Source organism: Larimichthys crocea, chromosome XI (assembly GCF_000972845.2).
Source record: "Larimichthys crocea isolate SSNF chromosome XI, L_crocea_2.0, whole genome shotgun sequence".
In the NCBI taxonomy this organism is placed as follows: domain Eukaryota; kingdom Metazoa; phylum Chordata; class Actinopteri; family Sciaenidae; genus Larimichthys; species Larimichthys crocea.
The window spans coordinates 22189905-22214036 of record NC_040021.1 but is presented as its reverse complement, the minus strand read 5'-3'; the positions used below and the strand labels follow the sequence as shown (position 1 = coordinate 22214036).

The following is a 24132-nucleotide window of genomic DNA, read 5'->3' as shown; positions in this document are numbered from 1 at the left end:
CAGATTCATGCAGATTAACACACATCTGGTGAGTATTTACAGAAGGAGGGCGGTGTACTCTGTGCAACAGCGTGGCTCAGTGATGTGTTAATAGTTTTTGGACAATGCACAGAGAAATAAGTCATCAGGCTTTGGATAGAGAGAGAGTAACTTGGTAGAGTGCAGATCAGTGTGTTATTGGTTTTGGTCTTTTCACAACTTTGTATTAACAATAAATTAATCTACAACAATTCAATTCTCTCCAGACTCTTCATGTCTCACAGGCTTCTTCTTTGTTCTGTGAAGACAGTTCAATGCAAACAGACTGTACGTACGAAAAGTGTCGTCACAAACTGAATCATCTTCCCTCTGATGGCATTCAGATGGCGACGCTCTCGTCCATGATCCGTCCCCATCTGCCGGGTACGAGCTCAGTGAAGGGAAACACGATGTAAACACACATGTTCGGTGAGTCGCGGCCCGCAGTGGGAGGAATGTTGGACGTGGTGAAGGAAAGTGAAGGCGTTTGGATGTTACTCGACGGGGTTACTGATGGTTTTCATGTCGGTGAGGACAATGTTCCTGTAGCTGCGCTCCAGCCCCTCCATGAACTCCAGGTAGTTGCTGACCTCGAAGCCTCGGATTGGCTCCTCCTGCACGTAAACAGAGAATGCTTACTTATCAACACTGTAGCAAATTAAAAGGGACAATCCACCTATTTTTAACACATAAAGGTCAGTTTACCCATCAAGGAGAACGAAAATAACCGTCTGTTACAAGCTGGAGGCATTAAGTTTAAATGGGGAAGGAGGGTGTTATAAGAAATGTGAGCTTGACCCATACTAGATAAGAAACGTTACTGTCTATTACACGCTACTGTTGCATAAATCTGCCTTTGGCATTCTGGCATTTGTAAAATAGTAAAGTACAGCAGCTGCAGCAGTGCTCATGGGCTCGAGGTGCTTGGCCACAGCAGAGATGATTTCTTGAACCCATTTTTTCAGCCTAGTCGGACCTCGTGTCTTTGGCTTCACAGGTTCTGGAGTTGTAATTGTTTATTTCCACCTGGGTCAGCTTGTTCTTGTGTCTAACTGAGATGTTCCCGCACCAGGAGGAGGCGGTGTTAGAGGTGAGAACCCTCTCACCTGTAGACCGCGGTCAGGGTGTGTTTGCTGGCATTTCAAGCTCCTGGATTTCCAGAGGCAAGATACAGCTGCTGCCTTTTTGTAAACGTAGTCTGAAAGTTGAGTTTGTTGATGACTGTTCCCAGATTTGAAGTGATTAGGAACTAGAGGTTAAAAATCAGGATTTATCAGCCTTTAACTCTGACCTTTATTCTCACTGGAGGATCCCTTTAAATGAAGGCTTTTGGCCTTCGTATGGACATAAACTCTGAACTGTTCAACCAAAGAATGATTCAAACTTCTGGTTTGTTTCATTTGAAGTCTGATTTTTCTGTTTCTGTCCCCTCAGTCTTTATCTTGGGTCCTTTTTGAGGATGAATCTGGAGCTAGGCAGACATATAATAGTTTGATATGGAGGCAGACGGTGGCTCACTTTATTATCATTCAGTTTGTTAGCAGGTGAGGAGTGAATAATTCAATATAACCTTTTCATCAGAATACTCTACGTTCAATCGGTTTCAAAGTCAAAGGAAATCTAATTAAATCGACTGCAGCACCGTGCCAGGAAACAACATCTTTAATGAGGTTTTACATGTCGAAGAAGCAAAACAATATCTTAATAAGTACGAGCACCTCCATCACGTAACAAGATGTGCTTTAATAAACCGTCTGTCTGAGAGACAAGAATCAGAGCAGACAAAAGAACATTTTATTTGCCTCATTTGTTCAGTCAGCAATTTAATTTCGCCTGCCTTAATTGCAGAATGAGCCGCGGCATGCATCTGCCACGATAACACCAATCCTCGCGGGCAATGCAAACACTGCAGCAGAGCAAATAACTGTGACTGGTGTGCAGTGTGTTGCGAGCGGCATTGTCAATTAGCAGAAGAAGCAGCACCCAGAAGACTACAGCGTTCGGAATAACAACAGCACAGCAAACATTTCACCCTTTGTCATTATCCAGACCAGAGTTTAATGACTTCTGCAACTCGGCTCCTCATTGTCTTTCATCACATTGCAGAATGTGTGTTTTTTTTTTTTTGGAGAATCTAATTACGGTTTTATTTTCTGCAGGTAAATAACACTGACAAGGACATGACGCGGTGATAGCCAGTGTTGTCCAACCTGGATGGACCCCTGGAGAGGCCACAGAAACCAATCTAAGAGGTCGTCAGATTAACAACAGGGTGGAGGATGGAACAAAATAATGTTTATTCTTTAATCTTCGGGTAGATGGTGAGCCGGTCAGTCCACCACTTCGGTCCAGGCTGAAATATCTCAACAACTATTGGACGGATTTCCATTAGATCTTGTAAAGACGTTTATAATCCCCTGAAGATGAAACCTACTTCCGTGATCCCCTGACTTCTCCTCTAGCGTCAACAGCAGGTCAACACTTCTGTTTGCTCACAAAATATCTCGGCAACTATTGGACGAATCGCCCAGAGAGTTAATCCCACTGTTGTTCGCTTTGCAGTGACAAAATACAGCCTGAACGAACAGCTAGCGAGGCTGTAAACTCTTAGTTCTGTTGGGCGTAAGGGGACTTTAAAGCACTTTAGCTGAGCTGCTCACAACTTAAACGTATTAAACTTGACATGACAGATAACCTTTGATGCTTTTTAAGGAGGCACAAGCCAAAAGAAAGTTTAGGAACAACTGATTTACAGAGGTAGGTACAATCCCTTCTCTTTCTGTAGATCAGTGGTTTCCAGCCTTGTAATACCAAGAAATGTCTACTTGTGGGTCACCCTTTGTCAAAGGGCAGATGTTTGTAAGTTGCAAGTCTTCGTGAACTGTTTGAAGTCCTGAAGAGGTAAAAAAGCAAAGATTAGGGAAACCTCAATTTAGTTTTCTTCTTATCTACTGCCCTGCAAATCATCCCACATCTCCCCGTGTGGGAGTCCCGACCATTACTGCCTTACACCAACGAGGGAGTGTGCAGTTTTATGAAGTAATATCGTGCCTGTAGAAAAAAAAACACAAAGGAGTGAAGAGCAAAAGGAAAAGAAAAAAAAAAGAGATAATTATTATGTAAAGGGAGCAAATAGTGACTACAGAGGGGCGATCGTTCAGAGGCAATGTCAGGAAGAAATGAGCTTTCAGGCTGATGGAGAACTCTGCTGCTGTAATTATTCCAGGCGGTGATAAATTACGACATAAAACACACTTTATAAGAGAAAAATCTCATTTCAGTTACATGCTTTTATGAATTAGAGGTCACATTCGATGTGTTAATAAAGTGAAGTTTCATCGGATGCAGAAACAGCCACAGTACATGACTCTAGATCTTCTGAAGACGGTGGATGTGGATGTAGTCTTTCATCAAAACATAAGAGCATTAAAGTGAGTATAAAAAGTCAAACCGGACTTAGATTTGAGATTATTCCTGAAGAATCATCAAAACTGAAGGTGCTCCGCTCACCGGGGGAAAAAAACGGCTGCTGACGCAGTTAAACCTGTGAGCGAGAGTCGAGATAAGCGGTGGAAATCGATTGGGAAATTATCTTCTGTTCGTTATTTTCTCTGGGAGAATTAAAGACACGAGTTTGTGGGAATTAACGTCTGACTAATGTGGATTCTGTAGGTTTAACAGAAAATATAAGAGAGCTGCTCAGTGGAATATTTTCATGCAGGTGACGTGAGCGGCTTAATGTCCCACGTAATCTTCAAGATATATTAACCATTAGCACTTAGGAGATCATTGGGTAAGCTAATTAATGCATTAATTACCGAAGATTTCTACGTTTTCTTAAGCCTGTCCTCACATGACAAATGAGGTGAATTAATATTCAGTGTGAGTCCAAGAAGAGATGATTAGAAATATATCTTTTAAGCGTTAAGACTTTTATTGGTTAGTTAAAAGAAAATATGATAGTGAGGACTCAGTTCATTCATTTCTTTTTGATTTTTACAGAGTACAGAAGTTTTCAAATGAAGCAGCTACGAGCCGTGATGACAACATCATCTGATTCCACCTGAAAATCAACCATGCCATTCACATTTTTGGCGCTTGTAGCAGCATCTTGTGTCTGTAGTGTTTGAAATTATTTAATTAAAAAATATAAATAAATAAGCAACAGTACTGACAGTTTACTGCATGTGTTGATAGGCAAGCTGTAAAGGTGATAAAGTGCTCTATGGTGCCCTTAAAGTGGACAAAACATAACAAATTGCCCTCTAGTGCCTTCTAGGGTGCCCTTACAGTAAATAAATGTATAGTAGTGCCTTCTAGGGTGCCCTTACAGTAAATAAATGTATAGTAGTGCCTTCTAGGGTGCCCTTACAGTAAATAAATGTATAGTAGTGCCCTCTAGGGTGCCCTTACAGTAAATAAATGTATAGTAGTGCCCTCTAGCGTGCCCTTACAGTAAATAAATGTATAGTAGTGCCTTCTAGGGTGCCCTTACAGTAAATAAATGTATAGTAGTGCCCTCTAGGGTGCCCTTACAGTAAATAAATGTATAGTAGTGCCCTCTAGGGTGCCCTTACAGTGGATGAAATGTGATAAAGTGGCTAATCCTGACTAAACTCCTCAATATCCAGCTGATTCTTACTGACATCATCGCATGTCTTTATGAAACATATAGTTAATAACTCCCCTTGTGTTTTATTACAGAGGTGCAGTAGTTATACTCACATAATGAACCAGGGTTTGACGCATCTCGACTTTCTGTGCTCTGGTGCCCTTTTCATGTTTTTTTGCCCGTGCCCCTCAAACAGCCTGAGACCGCCCCTGCTGTCTCTCTCTGTGAGCTCAGCTCAGCCAGACGATTGGAACAAGTCATTTGCCTTTTCAAATTTTAATTTAGATGAAATATAGATATACCCCCTAGTGAGACAGGGCAAGTATAGAGAGGTGAAGAAGAGAGTGTGTGAATAAAAAAATCCTCTAATACTGAATCTAAAATACTTCCCTCACTTTGTTCCCGCAGAGAGAGACAGAGCAAAAGAGCAAAGATAAGGCTGTCGGACGCAAACCTGCATGTCTAAAACTTCGGACGGTTCAGCTCAGGACACAGACACACACACATACACACACACACACACACACACACACACACCGCCTCTTGCAACAGTATCTGATGCTCCAGCTCATTAGAAGAGCTTCCCCAGATAAAGGCTTCATAACTGATCTTTGATTCACAAAAAAACCCCGTTAACGCCAGAGCTATCAGCCAGGAGACAAGATGGATTGAAATGCTTAATGAGTTACAACGACGAGCTCTCCGTCACAATGCCGGTGTTTAATGTTGCTTTGGATATTAGTAAGAAGACTTGCCGTGACTTCAGACCTTCTGTCAAATCTTTGGTTATCCTTCAGATTAAGTTTCTTTTCATGGTGTGTTTCCAGCGGGACGATTTGCAAACGAATTCCAGAAGATTCGATTTGTTATTTGTTATTACAGATGTAAATCATCGATGATGGAGATTTACAATTCAGTCGAGGGCTGCAGAAAAACCTCTCTAACCCAAAGTCTCTCCTCACGTCAACACCTTTAATATAATTTCAGCTGTATTATTATTAAACTGCGAAAGAGAAGAGCTCCTTCCAAAGGTGTGAACGTTCGTTATTATTCCACCACCAACACAGAAACTTCATTAAAATGTTCATAATTTAAAATCATGAACAGTTATCAACTCATTCACACCTTTCAAACTTTAAAATGTTCCTCAACAAGATGATTTTATTAATTAGACACATTCCTACTTTTCTAAATCTTCATATTTCTTTAACTTTCTTCACACAAATTAAAAGCGTCAGCTTTTCAACAAACCTCCAGATATTCCAAGTCTTTCATACATTGTTGATGTTGCTCAACTTTTAAAGCCAGCAGTGTGGTTCAGTGTCAGCATTTCAACATCCGGCATCGCAGCTTCTTCGGAGATTATCTTCTCTAGTTTGCAAAGCATTAACACGAGTGTGCAGTTTACCAAGCTTTCTAAAGACACAAAAACTACCTAACTAACAACTACCTTCACAATAACAAGAAACCTGAAGGCTATTTTTGAGCAACAATGACGAAATACTAGAATCCACATCAGTATGCGAGTGCCTCTCTCTGGCCACAGTTACATCCAGACTACTCATACCACACAAGGCCACCTTTAACTCACTGTTAAATGGACGTTGACAGGCTACTCTATGAATAAAATATACTGTAACACTATACTTCATCTCACCTTGAGGAAAACCTGCAGCTCCTGGGTCTGCGTTCGCTGCAGGATGTCTGGCTGCAGATGTTTGAATACGGCCACGCACGTGTAGACCTGGTAGTCGGGGCCCATCAGCACACACGTGGAGACGTAGTGGCAGATTTCTGTCCAGTCCAGATAGTTCCAGAAACACTGAGTCAACCAGTGGAGGCACATCTGAGGGAGGGAAAGATTTTTACGATCGTGTAGCTGTTGAATCTCCTCGTTACTGAGAATAAACCTGTCAGCTGAATATTACAAACTCCTCATTAGTTCACATTTAGTGCAGGTGGAAAAAACGAAGACCCCAATTATACTGCAATATGAATGATCTGCTTCTGACAAAGAATGAATCATTTCTCCCTGTGATAAATCAGACATGTCTCTCCTCTCATCATCATTCATAGCTCTTTTTGATATACTTAAAAATAACTGTGTTTATGAACTCGCTCCTCACTCACACAGTTTTCACATTTTATTTTACCGTACACGTTACGATGAGACACTTAGAGCGTAAAACCAGAGAAAAGTTTAGTGTTGTTTACTTGAACTTCACGAAACGAAATAATACTTAGCACAGCAGAGCAGCACAGACATCAATATGTGTTTAGAGGTCGTTTAAAACACTAAACGCTGCTGAGGTAACAGTTCCGGAGCCTGAGGACATCACGAACGTTTTGACCAGGGGATGACCTGAAAACATCAGTCAGGTGAAGAGTTTCGCCGGCAGGCTACAGTGAACTCAGCAGAATCTTCTGTGTCTTACAAGTAGCCATCAGAGTTACTGTGAGCCAAAACAAAGACAATGATGGTCATTGTTCCACATAAATGTCCAGCTGTGGTGCTTCAAATTAGATACAGCTTCTCCAGTGGAAATTTAAAAAAAGAAAAATAAATTATATTCTGTAATCTCGTTGCAATGAGATGAAAGCAAGTCTATAAGTTTCAGACAAACGATTAGACACAAGACTTGATGCAGAAAGATTTTACTGCACGCCAACATGCAACAGTTTTGTATTTTTATTTTAAACCTTCTCCACTGTGGTTCTCTCTCATTTCAGCCAAGTGGCAAACTCCACTCTCATTTTTTATAGAACTCACCTGTTCAAATTATATTAAGGCTTAAAGTTATGGCCACCTGTTTGAGCAACCAGGTCTTTATTCAGCCCGACTCAGGTCTGCAGAGGATCCACGTCTTTGCCAATTTTTTAGATTCGACGGCAAAGTCCTGCTGTTAGAAATCAGCATCGTCAAGTTTTGGCGGCCCGTACTAGTCCGGCTGCTAAAGTCGAATCAACAGAACAGCTGTGACAGAAATAGAGATTAATCTGACATGAATTTATTTAGATATTATAATTCTCAAATAAAACTAATTAAGACCAACCTTCCTACTTAAGGAACAGTTGAATTAGCTGAACTCTACGCCCTGCTCTGTTCTTTATGTGTCTGCAGTTTATATTTACTTCATTTGCTGACTCTGCTTTATCAGCTTTTCCAAATGAATCTTTCTGGAAACATTTTTTACCTTGAGATGGAAAAATGAGAACTCACAGCAGTCTTGAATATTGAGGTGGGATTAGGAGACAAAGAGAAAATGAGATGCATGCTAATGTTTGTTTCTGCAGCTGATGACTGAGCTGAGATCAGTGATATTAATGCAGGCGTCTAAACAGAAAAAAAGGGATATTTACCTACTAGCTCACATTTAGAGCTGTTTAGGTCCTCTGCACTGAATTATAGATGATTTGTCCATAAACCTGCAGTCTGTGTAAACAGGCGTGTATTATCGAATCATGCAGTCGTCTCTCTCTCTCAAACTTCAAAGTTTAGTTCAATTCAAGACATTTTAAAAGGTTGTTTTTGCAAGATGAAATATATGAGTCGGGGTGCATTTTGCCCTTAGAGGTGTTATATAAGCGTCGATGAAAGCATTAAGCTGTTTCGCCATCGTTTTGATCTGATGAAATTGCACTGTTTGAGCCTGTCTGACCGTCCTAACGGAGTTATATCACAGCTGAAATAGAAAACGGAGCAGACAGGGCCAGCAGCACTGCCAATCAATCAAGTCCTAGTTGTTGAATAAGAGCATTTTTTATTAAATATAGGTTTGAAGTACTGGACACCAAACTGCAGTCAAAGGAAAGAGTCTACAGCCATGCTCGCAGCCCCGTGAGCCTGAACCATGACAGCCTTTACATGTCGATGTTAAACAGGTAGAACGTTTAATCCGTTCACTATCTTAGCAAGTTGAAATGTCTTTAACAGCCTCTGAACCAGACGAATCTGCAGGCTCAAGTTTTATTTGCTCTGGTAGATGTGTCATTCAGGCAGATTTCCACCCGACATGGATCAGGGCTTGTTAGTCACAACCGATTATATAACACGGAGCAGGTTTGATTCATTGAATCGGAGCCAATTTTATGGGACTACCTCATTTGAGTTTGACCAGCCTGACCGCCGTGGCAGCCGGGTTTTCTGTTTTGATTTTGTTTCGGTAGATAAAAAGATTTTCAAAGCGTTCTCTTTTCTTTTTATTAATCTTACTTCCTGGCAATATATAACTTTTAGTTCACCAAGTCGAACTAGTTCTATGTTATCTGTGCCCGTCGGTAGCACCGGTTCCAGACTAATCCACATCTGCAAATTCGTCTGGCACTGCCAGGAAAAGTATTGGATCATAAAACCAAAGTAATAGACAAATAAAAAAACCATTGAAACGGATGATTGTCCAGAGATCGCCAAAGATATTACAACTCATCTTGAGGGGGGCATGAATTCATGCACCAAATTTGATGGTAATCCTTTTAATAGTAATAAAACCCCAAACCCCCATGGTGGCCCTACAGGAAAACCTGAGGCGATCAGAGCATGGTGGAAACTCTACTTGTATGTATCCTCACATGGAAGCAGCATTTGATGAATGTGTCACGGTCTGTAACATCGACTCTCTTTGTGGCTGAACTCTGCTGATTATGATTATGATCTGACAACAATCAACAGCTGTGAGTCTAGTTTTTTACACCCTCATATCCAGTTTTTCCCGAGCATTTATCAAACAGCACACACACTGCGCTTTAACTAATTGTCACGCCAATAATTAGCCACTGTGTTCACTAATGACGCAAGTCTGCTGAAGCGTACAAACAAGCTCCACTTACACTCCATAAACATATTGGATTATTATCGCCCCCTCCTCAGCTGTGCTCTAATGAAAATACCGGCATCCTAATTTGTGTGTTGTGATAAAAACAAGGAAGTGCTGGATCCATGCTGCCCTTTGTTTTTAAAGCCTCAGGCAGCAAAACAAGTGCATATAGAGTACTTTCTGTGACTATAAACTAGGGACTATAAATCCCTTCAAGGTCTTTGCAAGAGCACCTCTCCTCCATCTCTGAGGATGGCAAAATGTGCTTTTGCTCTGTTGTTTGTGTTCCAATGAGCTAAAACTCGACGGGCCAAAGGTGAGCGTGACTGTGTTCGCACAGTATTCTTCATTTCCCCTCCTGCCATGAACAGGCTTTCAGAGCTGTTATTAATGTGAGAACGTCGGGTCGCATCAGCCGGCTTCGCCGAGATATCTGCGTGTGAAGCGCTGGATGTTCTGCTGGAGAGCTGAATGCTATGCTTCACAGTTAAATCTTATTGTGATATGATCATATAATGTCTTTGTTTTATGATTTCAAGCATACAGAAATGGCACATCACTGCACTTAACATTAAATTGATAAACTGATCTGTTATATGTATGTATATGAAAATATCAGATATAGATTTTGGAGTTGGAGGAGACCAAAGGCTAAACGGACGGTGAACATTCGGATTTATACGATGATAGAAATCATCAAAGACGTGGATCATCGTTAGACCTGAGGCGGGCTGAATGACCTGTAATCCACCTGTAACCACACCCACCTGTCAGTCAAAGCGCCCACACTCTTAATCCTGCATAACTTTAAGCCTTAATATAATGTGAACAGGTGAGTTGTATATAAATTCACCCTCAGTACAGTTGTCATGAACGGGGAAATTAGCTACAGAGACCAAAACTGTTTTTTGTACCAGGCTGTAAACATGTTTATTTCTGCTGTGAAACATGGGGACTTATGGAGACTGACTCACTTCTGGAGCCAGCCTCAAGTGGACGATTGAGGAACTTCACAGCGCCCCAAAAAGTCCAGATGAATAGAAAAAGGATCCTATCAGATCTCTGCTCACCCTAAAGACCATTTCTGTTTCTACACACTCCTGTTTCAAACACGTAAATGTTCTGTAGACGGAGTCCTTTGTCCACACACACATTCACACACAACCTCTACTGTATGAAAGTCAGAGGTGTATAATGCTTCATTTGCCGCTGCTGCTTCGTCAGGCTTTCAAAACTTAGATAGATATTTCCATTTCTGACTGAACAGGTGCCCGTCATCGCCTCGAAGAGCAAAGAGACGAGCTGAATGTGAACGTGTTGCTCCACCCCGGAGACGCCAAGTTCAGATCTTTTGATGCAAATGCAGCGAGTCTTATAAGCGCCGGCGCTGCCGTAACATTATGTGAGCCTCGACTGTCAACTGCCAAAGGAGAGAAGACAGGATCAAACAGAAGGGGATTCAAGGTGAATCTAGTTTTTTTCAACCTCGCTGTTTGTGAAAGAGAACTCTGTGTCAAAAGAATCAATAGCTGAGGAGCAAAGATCTGACTTTTCAACCGCTCTGTTAAAAGAAAAGGGATTCAATGTCAAAGCCGTGCTTTGGTATTTTAAAGTCGACTGAGATCTGTGATTCATCGGGCAAACCAAGGAGACTTTAAACCCAATAATGAAATATGGAAGTGACGAAACAAAACAAAACTGCTGATTTTTTCTTTGGTGTTGTTGGTGAAGAAAAGTCTACGCAGAATCATTTAAATGAAACCAATCTAATCCAGATTCAGTTCCTTTTATTTTCAGTAGTCGTGACCGTCCCTTCAATGATTAATGATTTAAAAGGCTATGAAAATGGAAATTATAATACAGAGATAGAAAAGTGAGAGTTAAATATTTGATTCAAACTAATTTTCTGCAGTATAGACAGAAACCACTCAGAGTTTCATCAGTCTGAGAGCAAAGCTGAACTATTTCAGCGACACAGAGATGAACTGGAGTTAAGATTTTATGAACAGGTGCAAAAACAATGTGGATGTTTGATATTTGATATCATAGCTCGTGTGAAAGCAGTTCCAGATGTACTTTTGCTAAAGTTGGACTACTTTCTGGATCAGACTCTCTCCTGAGTGTCCTCTGTTTCTTTAAGGTACAAAACAATAATGTAGTATTGATGTAGGAATTTCAAATTTTTAATCCAACATTTAGTAACACTTGGTGTCCGAGCACAGCGGTTACAGATCAGTCAGCGTTCTATGAAGAACCACCGGCAGCTGTGGCGTGAACTACAGTCGTGATTCAACACGAGGTGTGTGTGATGATCTGTGTGAGAAGAAAACAACAATGGCAGGTGCTAAAGAGGTTAGAGTAGAGGCTGACAGAACTGGAGAGTATTTCTTCATTGAAAAGAACGGCACGTAAGAGATCACGACAAAAGTTTGACATTACATTAGAAGACAGATGGTTGGCTGCCCAGTTCTTTGTACCAAATCAACTGGCACAGTCAGGTTAAGAATGACACACTGATTGGTAAATGATTGTATATCCTGAGCTACTCTCTACAAATCGTACCTGGGATGGGGTGAAACCAGACATCCTGAAGGCCGAGTGGACCAGAGGAACTTCAGCTTTCAGCAGCATCTCCACATAGTGAGCTGTGCACCAGTAAACAGGAGGGATTCCTGACACAGCCACTTCTAGGGGAACGTGGACCTGTCACGACAAACAAGGAAGATCTGTAGATGATGACATGATGATGGATATTCAAACAAACAGAAACATCCATCACAAGCTGCATGTTTTGGAGATAAAAACTCGATTACTTGCTGCTCTGATAGGACTATGCGTGCTGACATTTCCCTCCTAAATTTGCTGCTGCCTCTTAATTATTTGTGCCCTTTCTATTTTCCATAATATTGACTAAATCCACCGCGTTGTGTAGCTGGAGGTTAACTGCTGTGTGGAGAAGTTCACCAGCTGCGTCTGCATCAAAGCACGTAACACGCCTTCAGTGGAGTCCAATCGAGCCGTAATTGACTTTGACGAGAGACAACAAGAAGACGGAGGTTGGTTTAATGATACAAACTTCACTTCTCCCTCTAACTTAAACTATTCCTTTTATTTCTCTGCTCTTCATCAGTCATCTTCCTCCTGCTCGTCTCCTTCTTCTTCCTTCAGTTTAAAGAACATCCTGTTTGTTGTTTGTTTGTTGAGTCAAACTAAAAAGTCATTACATGAAAAATGTTGTTAGGATTCATCATCATCTTCATTCATTCATGTTTTTCTTTGAGGCTGCATTGCTCTGATTGTTGACGTGCTGTGTTTGACAAAGGTGGGATTAAAAACGACAAGAAGACGAAACCTGCAGATAGCAGCAGCAGCAGCACAGCACTAGATGGATGTATTGTAGAGAGGGGATGACACAGTACGGACTCTACTGCCAGGTGACCTATAAAAGCGTCCGCCTCTTTATTCCTTTTTAAAAGCAATCACAAACTGTCTGCAGAGCAGCTACATGTGGTTATTTTGTCCAGAAAAAGGTGAATATCTCGACTGAACACGAACCAAAAGCAGAAGATTGTTCTGTAAGATGATGCATGAGAAACAAGGTCTTGAGGTTGAGGCCTCCAAAGCGCCAGAATTCTGCATTTAAAAAAAATATAATATACTATAGTTGTGTTTGCTTGGTGTTACACTCACAGAGGCATGTATCCTTGCAGGCCAGATGAATGCAGAGGTGAGCAGAGAGGAAAGGTTGAGCAACAGACTCAGGGAGCGGTCCACGTCTCCAGCCATGATGAGGAACACTGTCGAAGCCAGCCAGTCGTGGCCCGGGTAACCATCCTGCTGAGTGACTGGAGGGCGGAGGGAGTTAAAGAGCCGAAGATACAAGAGACCAGCAGCAACTCGCAGTAATGCTACACAAACATAGCTCCTTTTTAGATTTAGCTTTGCAACATTTAAAGTGGTTCATCGACATTAAATGGGACAGATACAGCGTTCAGCTTACTACAGCTTTAATTAAGAGAAAGCACCACTTTGCATGTTATACTGAATCAGAATTAAGTCACAGCCTCTGCATTGTATTACTAATTAATGATCTACAGAGCTGTGCATCAGCGTGGCGTCAAATAAATGTGACTAATTTGACTTGACGGATATTTTCTGCCAGCAGCAGGTGGTGTTAAATTAATTAGTTACACAAATATTAAAAATCGTAGTTTTGTTTTTTTAAAGAATTTGTATAGATCCCATTTAGGTGTCACAAGAAACCGAGTCCTCATGTGTTAAATAAATCATTGAGCTAATACCACTTTACTGTCATCTGACACTGACACCACCAGAGTGTCAACCACAGAGCGAGTAATGCTTTGACAGTCAATTAACCCTGATATACCCGACCATTATCTCTTAGCAGAAAAACAGCCTCCACCAGTTAAGAACGCCAAGATCCCATTCTCTGTCAGCGGTATAATTATGTAGATTTATGACACGGAAAAAAAAGACTTGAACAGACGAGGTCTTTCTGCAGGGTGAGGAGTAAAAGTAGGAAAAAGTTTTTGGTTATTTTTATGTGATTTTGGGAGTTTGAGGAGGAATCCTGTTAGGAAATTCAGCCAATATGATTCATTTAGATCTCCCAAGTGACGAGAATACAGGCTAACATGATCGGACTCTAACTTGAAGCCTTCGTTCATCAAGTACATTTCGAGTGGTTTATTTTCAGGCTCCGGAGCTTTTTTTTACTCTATAAGTTCAGTTTCATTTAAATTGAAGTAAATAGCCGCACTGATACGCAGGTCTGAGTCTTGCTCCGGTGGAAATGTGGAGTGATTAGTCCAGTCCTGCTTTCTGCTGAGTGTGAACCTTTAACTAACCTTTTGTTCAAGTAGAACACACACAGAAAGATTTCATTTGAAACATTTACTTGATTAGATGAAACAGCGTGTAAAATATCTGCTTTACAAAGTCTGAAATTATTCAGGCTACATTGAAGACTCTGTAAAAGTACAACCGGAGTTGGTTGGTTGGTTTAACCACTGTATCAGGCCTCGGTAACAAACAGTTAATTAGCACTACACGCTCTCTGAAAGTGATTGACAGACAAGACTAATACATCTGTACTCTCTGCCAAAACATCATCTCTAAATTATAAAGAATTATAAATAAAGCAGAACTCCCTGGATAAGAAAAAAAACATTTTGATCCACCATGACCCAAAAACATGAATGATACAAACTAACTAAAAACTGACTTAATTAAACAACTTCTTCTCTCTGAAATCAGTTCTTCATGTTGGATTTTTGGAGTAAATTTCAGGACCTAAAGATGTCTTCAATGATCTAAAATCAGGTCTATGACTTTAAAACAATATATGTTTAAATGTCAGTATATTGTAAATTGTTCGCTACAGGTTCAACCTGGTGAAACTTTCTGAATCTCATCACTACTCAGAACAGAAATATCATTTGGCGTAGAAAGAAAATGTCAACGTGGTCTCAGTATCGCAAAGAAAAATGTCAGTCTGTTTTGTGTTTGTTAAGACTTTTTATCTCTGCAGTGTCCTTCCTACAAAGGAAACCTTCTGAAGGAGAGAGGAGGCCTATCAGTTGTTATTCGGGACAAAGGATGGGCTGAACTGTTCACTGAGACACAGATGGAGTTAGATAATCTGTATTGTGTCGATCAGACGGAGATGGACACTATCGGGTCGTCTTTGTCTCTCTCGGTATTTCTGTGTTTGGCAGCACTCTCAGGTTGATAACTTCACGGGCCTCACTCTGTGTCCTCTGTTGAACGGAGCGAATGAGGACAAAGAGACGAGACTAAAATGTAAATATGTATCTAGAGAAGTGTCACTTCTTGTTTGTGTATCTGTAAAAAATCTTAATTTACTTTGTATCTTTAAATATTTGTTTTTGCACAGCAGCATACAAACAAAATATATTACACTTCAAGAATCTGACATGCATATTTCTGACATTTAGTGTAATAAAGCCTAAATCTTGTATTTTTATAAAACTCTTATGGGCTACAGGACTCGTCTCTAAATCACATTTTAACGCCTGTGTTTGAATAATTGGTGAATGCATTTATAGTTACAGTCTTACCAACTCTGCATGAGTGCAGATGCGCAGTGCAGTAAAGGATACTGAGCTGTGAAGAAGTTTTGACTCTCTGTGTGGACAAGAAGATCTTAACATGCTTCATCAGCAGCGTCAGCTCGTTCGCGGCATCTTCTTTCAGGAGCTTGAGGTAGCTGCCGTACCTGGAGGTGAAAGACAAACCAGAAATAATGTTTACCTCCCATGTACTACAATCTTTAATGGTTCCAAAGACAGTGGAGATTGTTGTTCGTTGGTCACAAGAAGAACCAAGCATCCCCTACTTCATGGGTACCATCATGACAGAAGACCTAAATTGGGAGCAGAACATCATCTCCATCAAAAGAAAGCCATCAAAGTTCAACCTGCCAAAGTCAATGATGGTGTGCTTTGACTACGCCATAAGACTCCTCCATCTTCCATCACCATCTAGTACACTGCTGCCTTGATCCACCGTGAAGGTGAGGAAAGATTGTGACTATTTAGAGGAGCTCATCTCCAGCAGCAGGCTGTGGTCCATCAATTCAAAAACCTTCCACCAGAGAAACTCTTGTATGTGAAGACCTACTTGGCAATATACGCAATTTAAATCACAAAGAGACAGAGGCCTCATCCAAATACACAGAATTACTCAGCAAAAGTCCAACGTGGCCAGATTGAACTCAGCAAATCAGAGATTAATTATAAATTCCTGTCCAACAACTTTAAATCCCATAAGACACAGCGTTCTGTGGGTAACGCTCACATACTGTGCTCATTTGATCCCAAAAATGTAAAAAGATGGCACTCAGGGTTTCTGAACTTTTCATCTGAAGAGCTCCCTTCGGGGAAGGTGTCAGGCACAGAGTTATATCCACACTGTGTAATGTAGCAGTGGGGTGTTATTAAGCGTAGAAACGAGCGGTGTGAAAGGAGTACAGCGAGTCAGAGGGACTGCTTACGGGGGAAATAAAGAACAGACCACGTATTAAACACAGTGGCACTGTTAGAGAAAACAGAACAGCAGGAGAACCCTGAATACCTTCGAGTGAGGGAGTCTGATACTGCTGTATTATACCTCTGCACATGACGGCATGTTTTGTTGATGCATTACATTTACATTAAGCCGACGCTAAATGATGGATGGATGGATGGATGGATAGTTGGATGGATGGATGAATGATTGGATGGATGGATGGATGGATGGTTGGATGGATGGATGGATGGATGGATGGTTGGATGGATGGTTACTTGGTTGGATGGATGGATGGATGGATGGATGGATGGATGGTTGGATGGATAGATGGTTAGATAGATGGATGGATGGTTGGATGGATGAATGGTTGGTTGGATGGATGGATGGATGGATGGATGGATGGATGGATGGATGGATAGATGGTTGGATGGATGAATGGTTGGATGGATGATTGGTTGGATGGATGGATGGTTACTTGTTTGGTTGGATGGATGGATGGTTGGTTGGATAATGGATGGATGGATAGATGAATGGATGGATGGATGGTTCCTTGCTTGGTTGGATGGTTGGTTGGATGATGGATGGATGGATAGATGAATGGATGGTTCCTTGATGGTAACTAGCTAAATTGAGATCGTGAACATTACACCTGCTAAACTGTATATCTATGTGTCGTAGTTTATTATCTGACCCCGGATGTTTATGTCATTTATTCATATTTATATCGTTATGATGATACAGAAATGTCAGGTACATAAACAGTTTAAGGCTCTTTCTTTCAAGTGAATACAGCAGTAAAGTGAGTGTTGAACCTTTGTACACAGCAGCCCCTCCTTCGCAGGTTGCTGCCAGAAAACGACTGTCGGATTGAAAAAGTTTATGAGCTATAGAAAAACACTTTATATACTGTACATACCTGAAACAGGTGCTGATTCCCAACTGCTCCACTGATGATAACGCAGCACTCTTTGCAGTCTTCTCCTCTGCTGTAAAATCAAAGAGGAGAGGTGGTTATTTACCAAGCAAGACAAAACCCAGAGAGAGAATACGTCTGGAGGTTAGTACTCCCTTGATACCGCTAACGGGGTTGTGTTTACGGCTCCTGGAGATTGGAAAAACATGACAACGTATCATGACCGGCTACTTTCAAGGCACTACAGATGTGATGTTGTGTCTAGGTAATTTTGTAGTTGCCGGCTTTGCAGCAGTTGTGCGGCATTTAATTGTGATGTTTGCGAGATAGCGTGGCACCGAGGTGACTCGGGTAATTTCGCTAACAGTCGGCCACGGGCGATTTCACAGCAGAGTTTTGATGGAGACATAACTCATGATTTTTAGGAGTGTCGGGGAGTTTTAAAATTTTGAGCTCTTCATCTCTGGATTTTATCTTTATCTACAGAGTTTGGTCTCACAGTGGAGATACTACAGCAGCTGAAAACACTGGAGCAGAGCAGCTTTCGGCCCACATCCCACAGCTTTTTGCAGAGATTGTTGCTGTTACCAGTCTCACCAGCTGCTCTCACAGGCTCTTACTTAGCACTATTAAATGTACAAAATCATAAAAATATATTAGTTTTCTGGAGTTACAGTTGTAATTGTGTGGAAGAAGAGAACGACGAATGAAGCAATAAACGCGGGAAGAGTGATATTTTGTTTTGGAAGATGCTTCCGCTGCTTCTTTTGCCTTGGGGAGAAATAATATTATTACATTGGTGCTAATGGATCCCCAGCTTCAGACAGTTTGCAGTGAGATGATGAGAAAGATTTCAACAATTAATATGAAGAGTATTATCGAGACGGCGTGAGTGGCAGGGAAAAAACTTGAAATCCAATTTACAGACTAATGGTGCAGAAATATGCAGAAGGGAAATGGCTGTGATCTACATATCGAAGTGATAATTTAACATTGTTACCCGGGAAAAATCAGCGCTGTGCAATGTGGATTAATCACAGGCCATCAAATCTTGTATTAATTGAGAGAAAATAGCTTGTGATGAGGGTCTGAAGCAGTGCCAGGACAACCAGTGCTGTATTTTCTCTCCTCGCATATTAACATCTCTAAAAAAACCTCTCGCTGATGGCAATTACTGTCTAATGGAGATGAATGCTCTCTTGTTGTATTTATTCCCTCCCTCCCCATTCCTCTCTCCTCCTGTCTCTTCAGCAGCATTGTGTCACTGGTGTCTGTTTTACAGTTTGTAATACCTTTAATCCGACCATTTAACTTTTGTTTTGTTGTTTGAAAGACGCCACATGCGATCTGTCTTTAATACTAGCCGTGACAGTCTTTTCTTAATTGCTAATCAAAGCGGCCGTTAAAGTTATGAAGAGTAATCTCGGAGAGCTCCCGTTTATCACCGCGAGTTGATTCAATTTCCACAATCCTCGCAATCCTCCTGTGCTTTGGGGGAATTGAAACAAAAAGTAATCTAGAAAATGAAGAAACCTGCAGAATTTTAGAAAAGCTGAGTGAGTCATTGTTATGAGACGTATTAAAAGAAAAAAATCCTTTCAGATGAGCACACTGCGTCTACGAGGAGCTTGTGAATCCGTGGCGTGCGAGCGGATCCACAAAGAGATGTTAAAATTGAGATTGTTTAACTTTTTTTGGGGTCCAGAAGAAGCGAGGAAGTCGATTTTGAGTCGTGAAAACTTGTTTCCCAAGGTCAAGAGCTCATTTTTTCTAATTCTATTTATTCTGTACGGTACAGCTTGTTCAGATTCACAACGATGAGCAATGTGACTGTACACATGAGCTCTGTGTCCTTGAAGAACTGCAGCATCCTCCAATGTCATAGGTTAAAAACAAACACAAACATACAGGTGAGAAAGTTCTCGTCTACTACAGCAAAAGTCCTCAGCAGCGATGATACACACAAACCTGAACGTTATAAATAATTTAAGACAAACAAGTGGAAAAGATTCTGTGAAAAAAAAGTGAACATTTTGAACTAAAAGACTGCGATAACTCTAACCCTGAGCACTGCAGCCTCTCCTTTATTTCCTCTGACAGAAGACTGACCGACCAAGTGTGTGGACGACACCACAATCCTGGATTTGATCAGCAACAATGATCAGATGAACTAACAGATAAACTAACAATCATTTTTCCAAGGACAGTTAGCTTTTCTAAATAGTTTGATTGTACATGACCTTTATAGATAGTTAATACTGATACATCATTTACTGTTGTAGCTGTTCAAAGTGGAACAAGTTTTATATAAACTAAAGATACATAAAGAGGTTTGTCAGGCGACCTTTAGAAGAGAAGAAGAAGATGAAGAAACAAAGTTCTGCTATGCATATTTCTATTCACTTTTTGTTTGTTTGTGAAATATTGGATAATTTGATCTCTTTGGCTAACAGTTACAGTATGTAAATGAGACCACTAATGTTTCATCTTTAGTGCTGCTAACAATTCAGAGACATCTGAAAACTAACGTGGGGACAAGTCCAGAAACTGTTTTTTTCTGAGAGGTCACAAGCCAAAAAAGTTTGTAAGCTCATTCTATGTTTTTATGTAAAAGTAAAATACCAAAGTGGAGTACAAGTACCTTTTAAATTCTACCTAAATATAAACAGTCTGTCTTCCAGGAGGTGCTACAGATCTGCAAGTTTGCTCAGAAACAACTTTTAAAATCTGTTGTTCAACTAAACTCAGCTAACTGCTGCCTGCATGTAATTTTAATGTAAAGTGTTTAAATGACTCTGCCACTTCAGAATATCATGTATTATATATGCATGCCGAGATACAGACAAACGACTTTATATAAATCTAGTTTCATTTATTATTAAAATAGTTAAAATCACAGCCGTCTCTGTTTTTCAGCAGTTTGAGACTGACAACATTCTGATTTCTTGTCTGTAGTGAGTACGCTGACACATTTAAAATTTAAAATTTTAAATTTAAATTGAACTGGCATGTTCTTCACGTTCTTCACTGCGGCTTAAATACATAAAATAAAATGTAGTTAGGACCAAAAAGTTCGAATGTGGAGAGAAAATCTCTTTAAATGAGATTAGATCTCCGTCTGAGCCATTAAGATGTAACAGTGGCTTAAAAGGTGCTCTCTCTCTCTCTCTCTCTCTTTCTCTTTGTTTCCAAGCCATCCAATTTCAACAGGCGGCCGAAATAAATGAGATTGCTGGACAGCCGCCTTCAGGAGAAAAGCTCCATGGAGGGTGAGGAGATACAACTCTGAACGGGGAACTGACAGAGGTTAATACTTGGCAAATGAGTCTGCTCTCTCCATACAATGGGAGCACTCAAGTAGGGCAGAGTGGCTGAGACTGTAGTCAACGTCAGTCAAACACCAGGAGGTGCCTACGATCCACACACACACACACACACACGCACACACACATATACACACATGTAACTGGCAGAATTCAACAAGAGCCGTGACAGCTGCCTGGTCTCCTCAGAGGTGATTTGGTGGGAGGAATATTTGAAGGGGGGAAATGAAATAGCGTGTATGAAATGGAAAGGACGGCAGAGAACCTTCATTTTAAAGCAATAATAAAAATTTTAAAAAAGCTGCAAAGACGTTGGCTAATGCGGAAGTTTCAGAGCTGATTGTTGGTTGGATGCTGGAGCTGCGGGTGCAAAACCACTTTCAGGATATCATAAATTTTATACCGATCGTGACTGAAGACTCTGTCTTTATGTTGTTGTTTCTCCAGTCCATTAAGTCCATGTATTTGAACTACAGACAGTGTAAAATCTGCAGTCCCGCCTCCAGGCTAATCTAAAAATGAGCAAAGACGTGGATCACCGGTGGACCTGAGGCGGGCTGAATGAAGCCTGGGTGCTCAAACAAGCCTAACCCTAACCTACCTCGATGTTTAAGAACTTCTGTTCATAATGCTTTATAACAATAATCCCAACACGTTATACACATTTTATGACTTGACATGAAAGTCGACTGTCATAGCTCGTTTACATTCATAAAAGGCTATAATGCATCGCTGTAAGTGGTCATTGGATGCAATATGATCCGACTGGTCACTCCTAAAAATGATGTAAATGAGTGTGACTGATTAAGCAAGTTGTAAAAAATAAACAACTATGAAGTGAGTGATTGGACTCGGATAAATAAACCATCAAAACAAACAGAATTAAGATTCTTCATCAATGTGGCCTCGGAGGAGAAATGCCTCTGTGCTGATAGACGGGCGCTGATAAAAGACATCCAAACACGCTGTGGTCAAATATTTCTGCTAGCTGACAAGTCTTTGTCCTTAATGAGAAAATGCATAACACATTTCACAAACCCCTTTTTAATCATCATTATTCATTATTTAGACTGTCGAAACATCACAGACAGGAGACAGAGATGCTGCAAAACAACTGAGTCTGCTGAAGTCTCGTGAGTTATCGGCTCTTTGTCCAGTGGCCGTCTGAATACCTAAACGTACGTGCTTATAAAGCCCATTAAACGTCTGACGTACACGTATTTTAATGCAGTTTGCAGGTGCATTACAAAACTCAGCTCCAGTCTACAGTTTTAACGCTGTTTAAATGAGCTCACAAAGAGTGTTAAGCCTTGTTTAACACATAATTAAACGCCAACTAGGACTGATTTGTGTAATGTTTAAATATATTTATATATATACTGAGGTACTGTGAAGTATATTTTGCCTTAAATCTATCCTGTTCATTGATTTTAAACACCACCCACAATGTCCAAACACAACCAGAGATATCTGAATTTCCACTGTTTCCACCTGAAGCAGAAGAATCGATTATATATACTGTTTCATTGTGCATCTCATATTTGGAACAAACTTGCAGACAACACGAGGCCGGCTCTAACTCACAGTGAGGTTTAAAACTTTTCTGTCTGCCTCTGACTTTTCTTACATTACATTTGGAGTTATTTATTCACATCTTGAACTGCACTGTAACTTTTTTTATGTTCATTCTCTAGTTTAAATCTTGCTGTCGTGACTTTTCGTCTTCTATAAAGCACTTTAAACAAACAACAGATAAACTTGTCATGCTTTTAATGTCTAATTTACCAACTACTGAAACAAAACTTGTTTTTTTTATGAGTTGATGAGTGGTCATTTTAGTAACGTAAAGGACTTCATCTATAGTTTTTTAATCAGGTCACTATCATCTGGATGTATAGAGCAGTAAAATCAATCAAAAGTGAAGTGATCAATTGTTGTTAGAAGGAATTGTTAATAATACTATTAGAAGAGGAATATGAGAAGACATTAAACATTGTCATGAATGCTGCTGACAGCACTGAGAGTCATTATCTGCTCAGAAAAGCTACAGTCAGAGCAACAGATTTGAACTTTTAACACAACTAATCCGGCAATTTCAAGCTAGAAGGGAAACTGGCCACATCTTTGAAGGTGTACTGATCCAAACTAAAGCAGCGAGTCAATTACAATCAGCAGATGTGAGGACGGCTGAGCTTCATCCTGCCATCACTCCCAGTCAGACGTCCATCTTATCCTCTATAGACTGGAGACGTTTCTGTAGAATCGAGCTTCAGTTTTAATTTGCTGCTAATGTTGTTTCAGTTTTTCACGCCCACTTTTCTTCAATTAACGGGTTGAATGCACCTGCTGGCTACAATATAACGGAGTCACATTTAACTACAATAAGTGTTAGGCAGATTAGATTTAATGTAAAACAATGATTACGGTTAAAAGACTGTGATTAATGGACTACGTTTTGCCTGAGACGAGGGTGAAAACTCGAAGCTTTTGTGCAGTGTGACACACCGATACGAGCTGAATACAAATGTTTGGCAGCATTTTTTTTTTTTGGCACGGCTGATATTCGATTATATTTTTCCGCTTCAGTGAAAATGTAATATTACATAAATTAGATCTGGCATGAATGAAAGTGTCGATGACATTGGACACTAACTGTAACAAAACACAGACTGTGCAAAAGGGTTACATTGGCATCATGTAGGAAACAAGCGATTACTACAGGCAAGGCATTTGCATAAAAATCAATTAAAGTGCAAAAATGAGTCAAATTTAACGTCAGAATGGCTGGAAGGTCTTTACTGCAGAGGACGGTGCTGCTTTTAGGAGACAATACAGGCCTGCTGGTCCGAGCAGGGAAAGCCTGATTATTCTAGACAATAATAGATCTTCACTAACGCAACCTATATTGTATCTCATCCTGCCCGACAAGAAGTTCACAGCACAGAAGATCACCGTGAAACATTCAAACAAAACAGTCACAATCCTAACTACCTCTTATAGATGTGACTTTTCAAATAGTTTCAATGTCGTAGACAAATTTTCAATCTTTGTATAAAATCTGAAAGTTTTGCTCGAGTTGTAACGCGCTCCGATCATCTCGGTGGTCTTAAAACTGTCTTAAGTCAGTCTTTTTCTCGTCTTCACGTTCTCATAAAGTCAAACATCTTTCATATAATTGGAGGTTTTTAGTCTTGGCTCATGCAGATAGTAACCTTCAATCACATAAACAGTGTCATCTCTGCTTTGTCGAGCACCATCAGGAAGCAGGCGGCTAGCCACACGGTAGAAAAGACGGAGGGCACTTCATGGAGACGTAAGAATGTTAAGTACCAATTCTCCTGGACTGTAGAAAAGGAGAAAAGGAGTTTTGGGGTGAGCAAGAGTGTCTCCTTGACGTGTCCT

The 24132-nt window shown here is 40.5% G+C and overlaps 1 protein-coding gene across 4 annotated transcripts in view; it reads right to left on the bottom strand.

Moving 5' to 3' along the window:
- Positions 1-284: 284 nt before the first annotated feature.
- The window catches only part of tbc1d32 (TBC1 domain family, member 32), a 67133-nt gene continuing 43285 nt past the window's right edge, over positions 285-24132 (bottom strand). For 2 of the 4 annotated variants that reach the window (XM_027284454.1, XM_019257154.2), the window contains exons 29-34: positions 17411-17480; positions 15588-15703; positions 13135-13289; positions 12007-12147; positions 6288-6476; positions 285-632 (exon numbers count right to left, since the gene is read on the bottom strand). In XM_027284454.1, the coding sequence (XP_027140255.1) occupies positions 513-632; positions 6288-6476; positions 12007-12147; positions 13135-13289; positions 15588-15703; positions 17411-17480 (791 nt within the window). In that variant the 3' untranslated portion in view covers positions 285-512. Of the gene's footprint in view, positions 633-6287; positions 6477-12006; positions 12148-13134; positions 13290-14966; positions 15225-15545; positions 15704-17410; positions 17481-24132 lie in introns of those variants that run through there. The other 2 variants (XM_027284457.1, XM_027284455.1) reach the window with 2 other exon arrangements.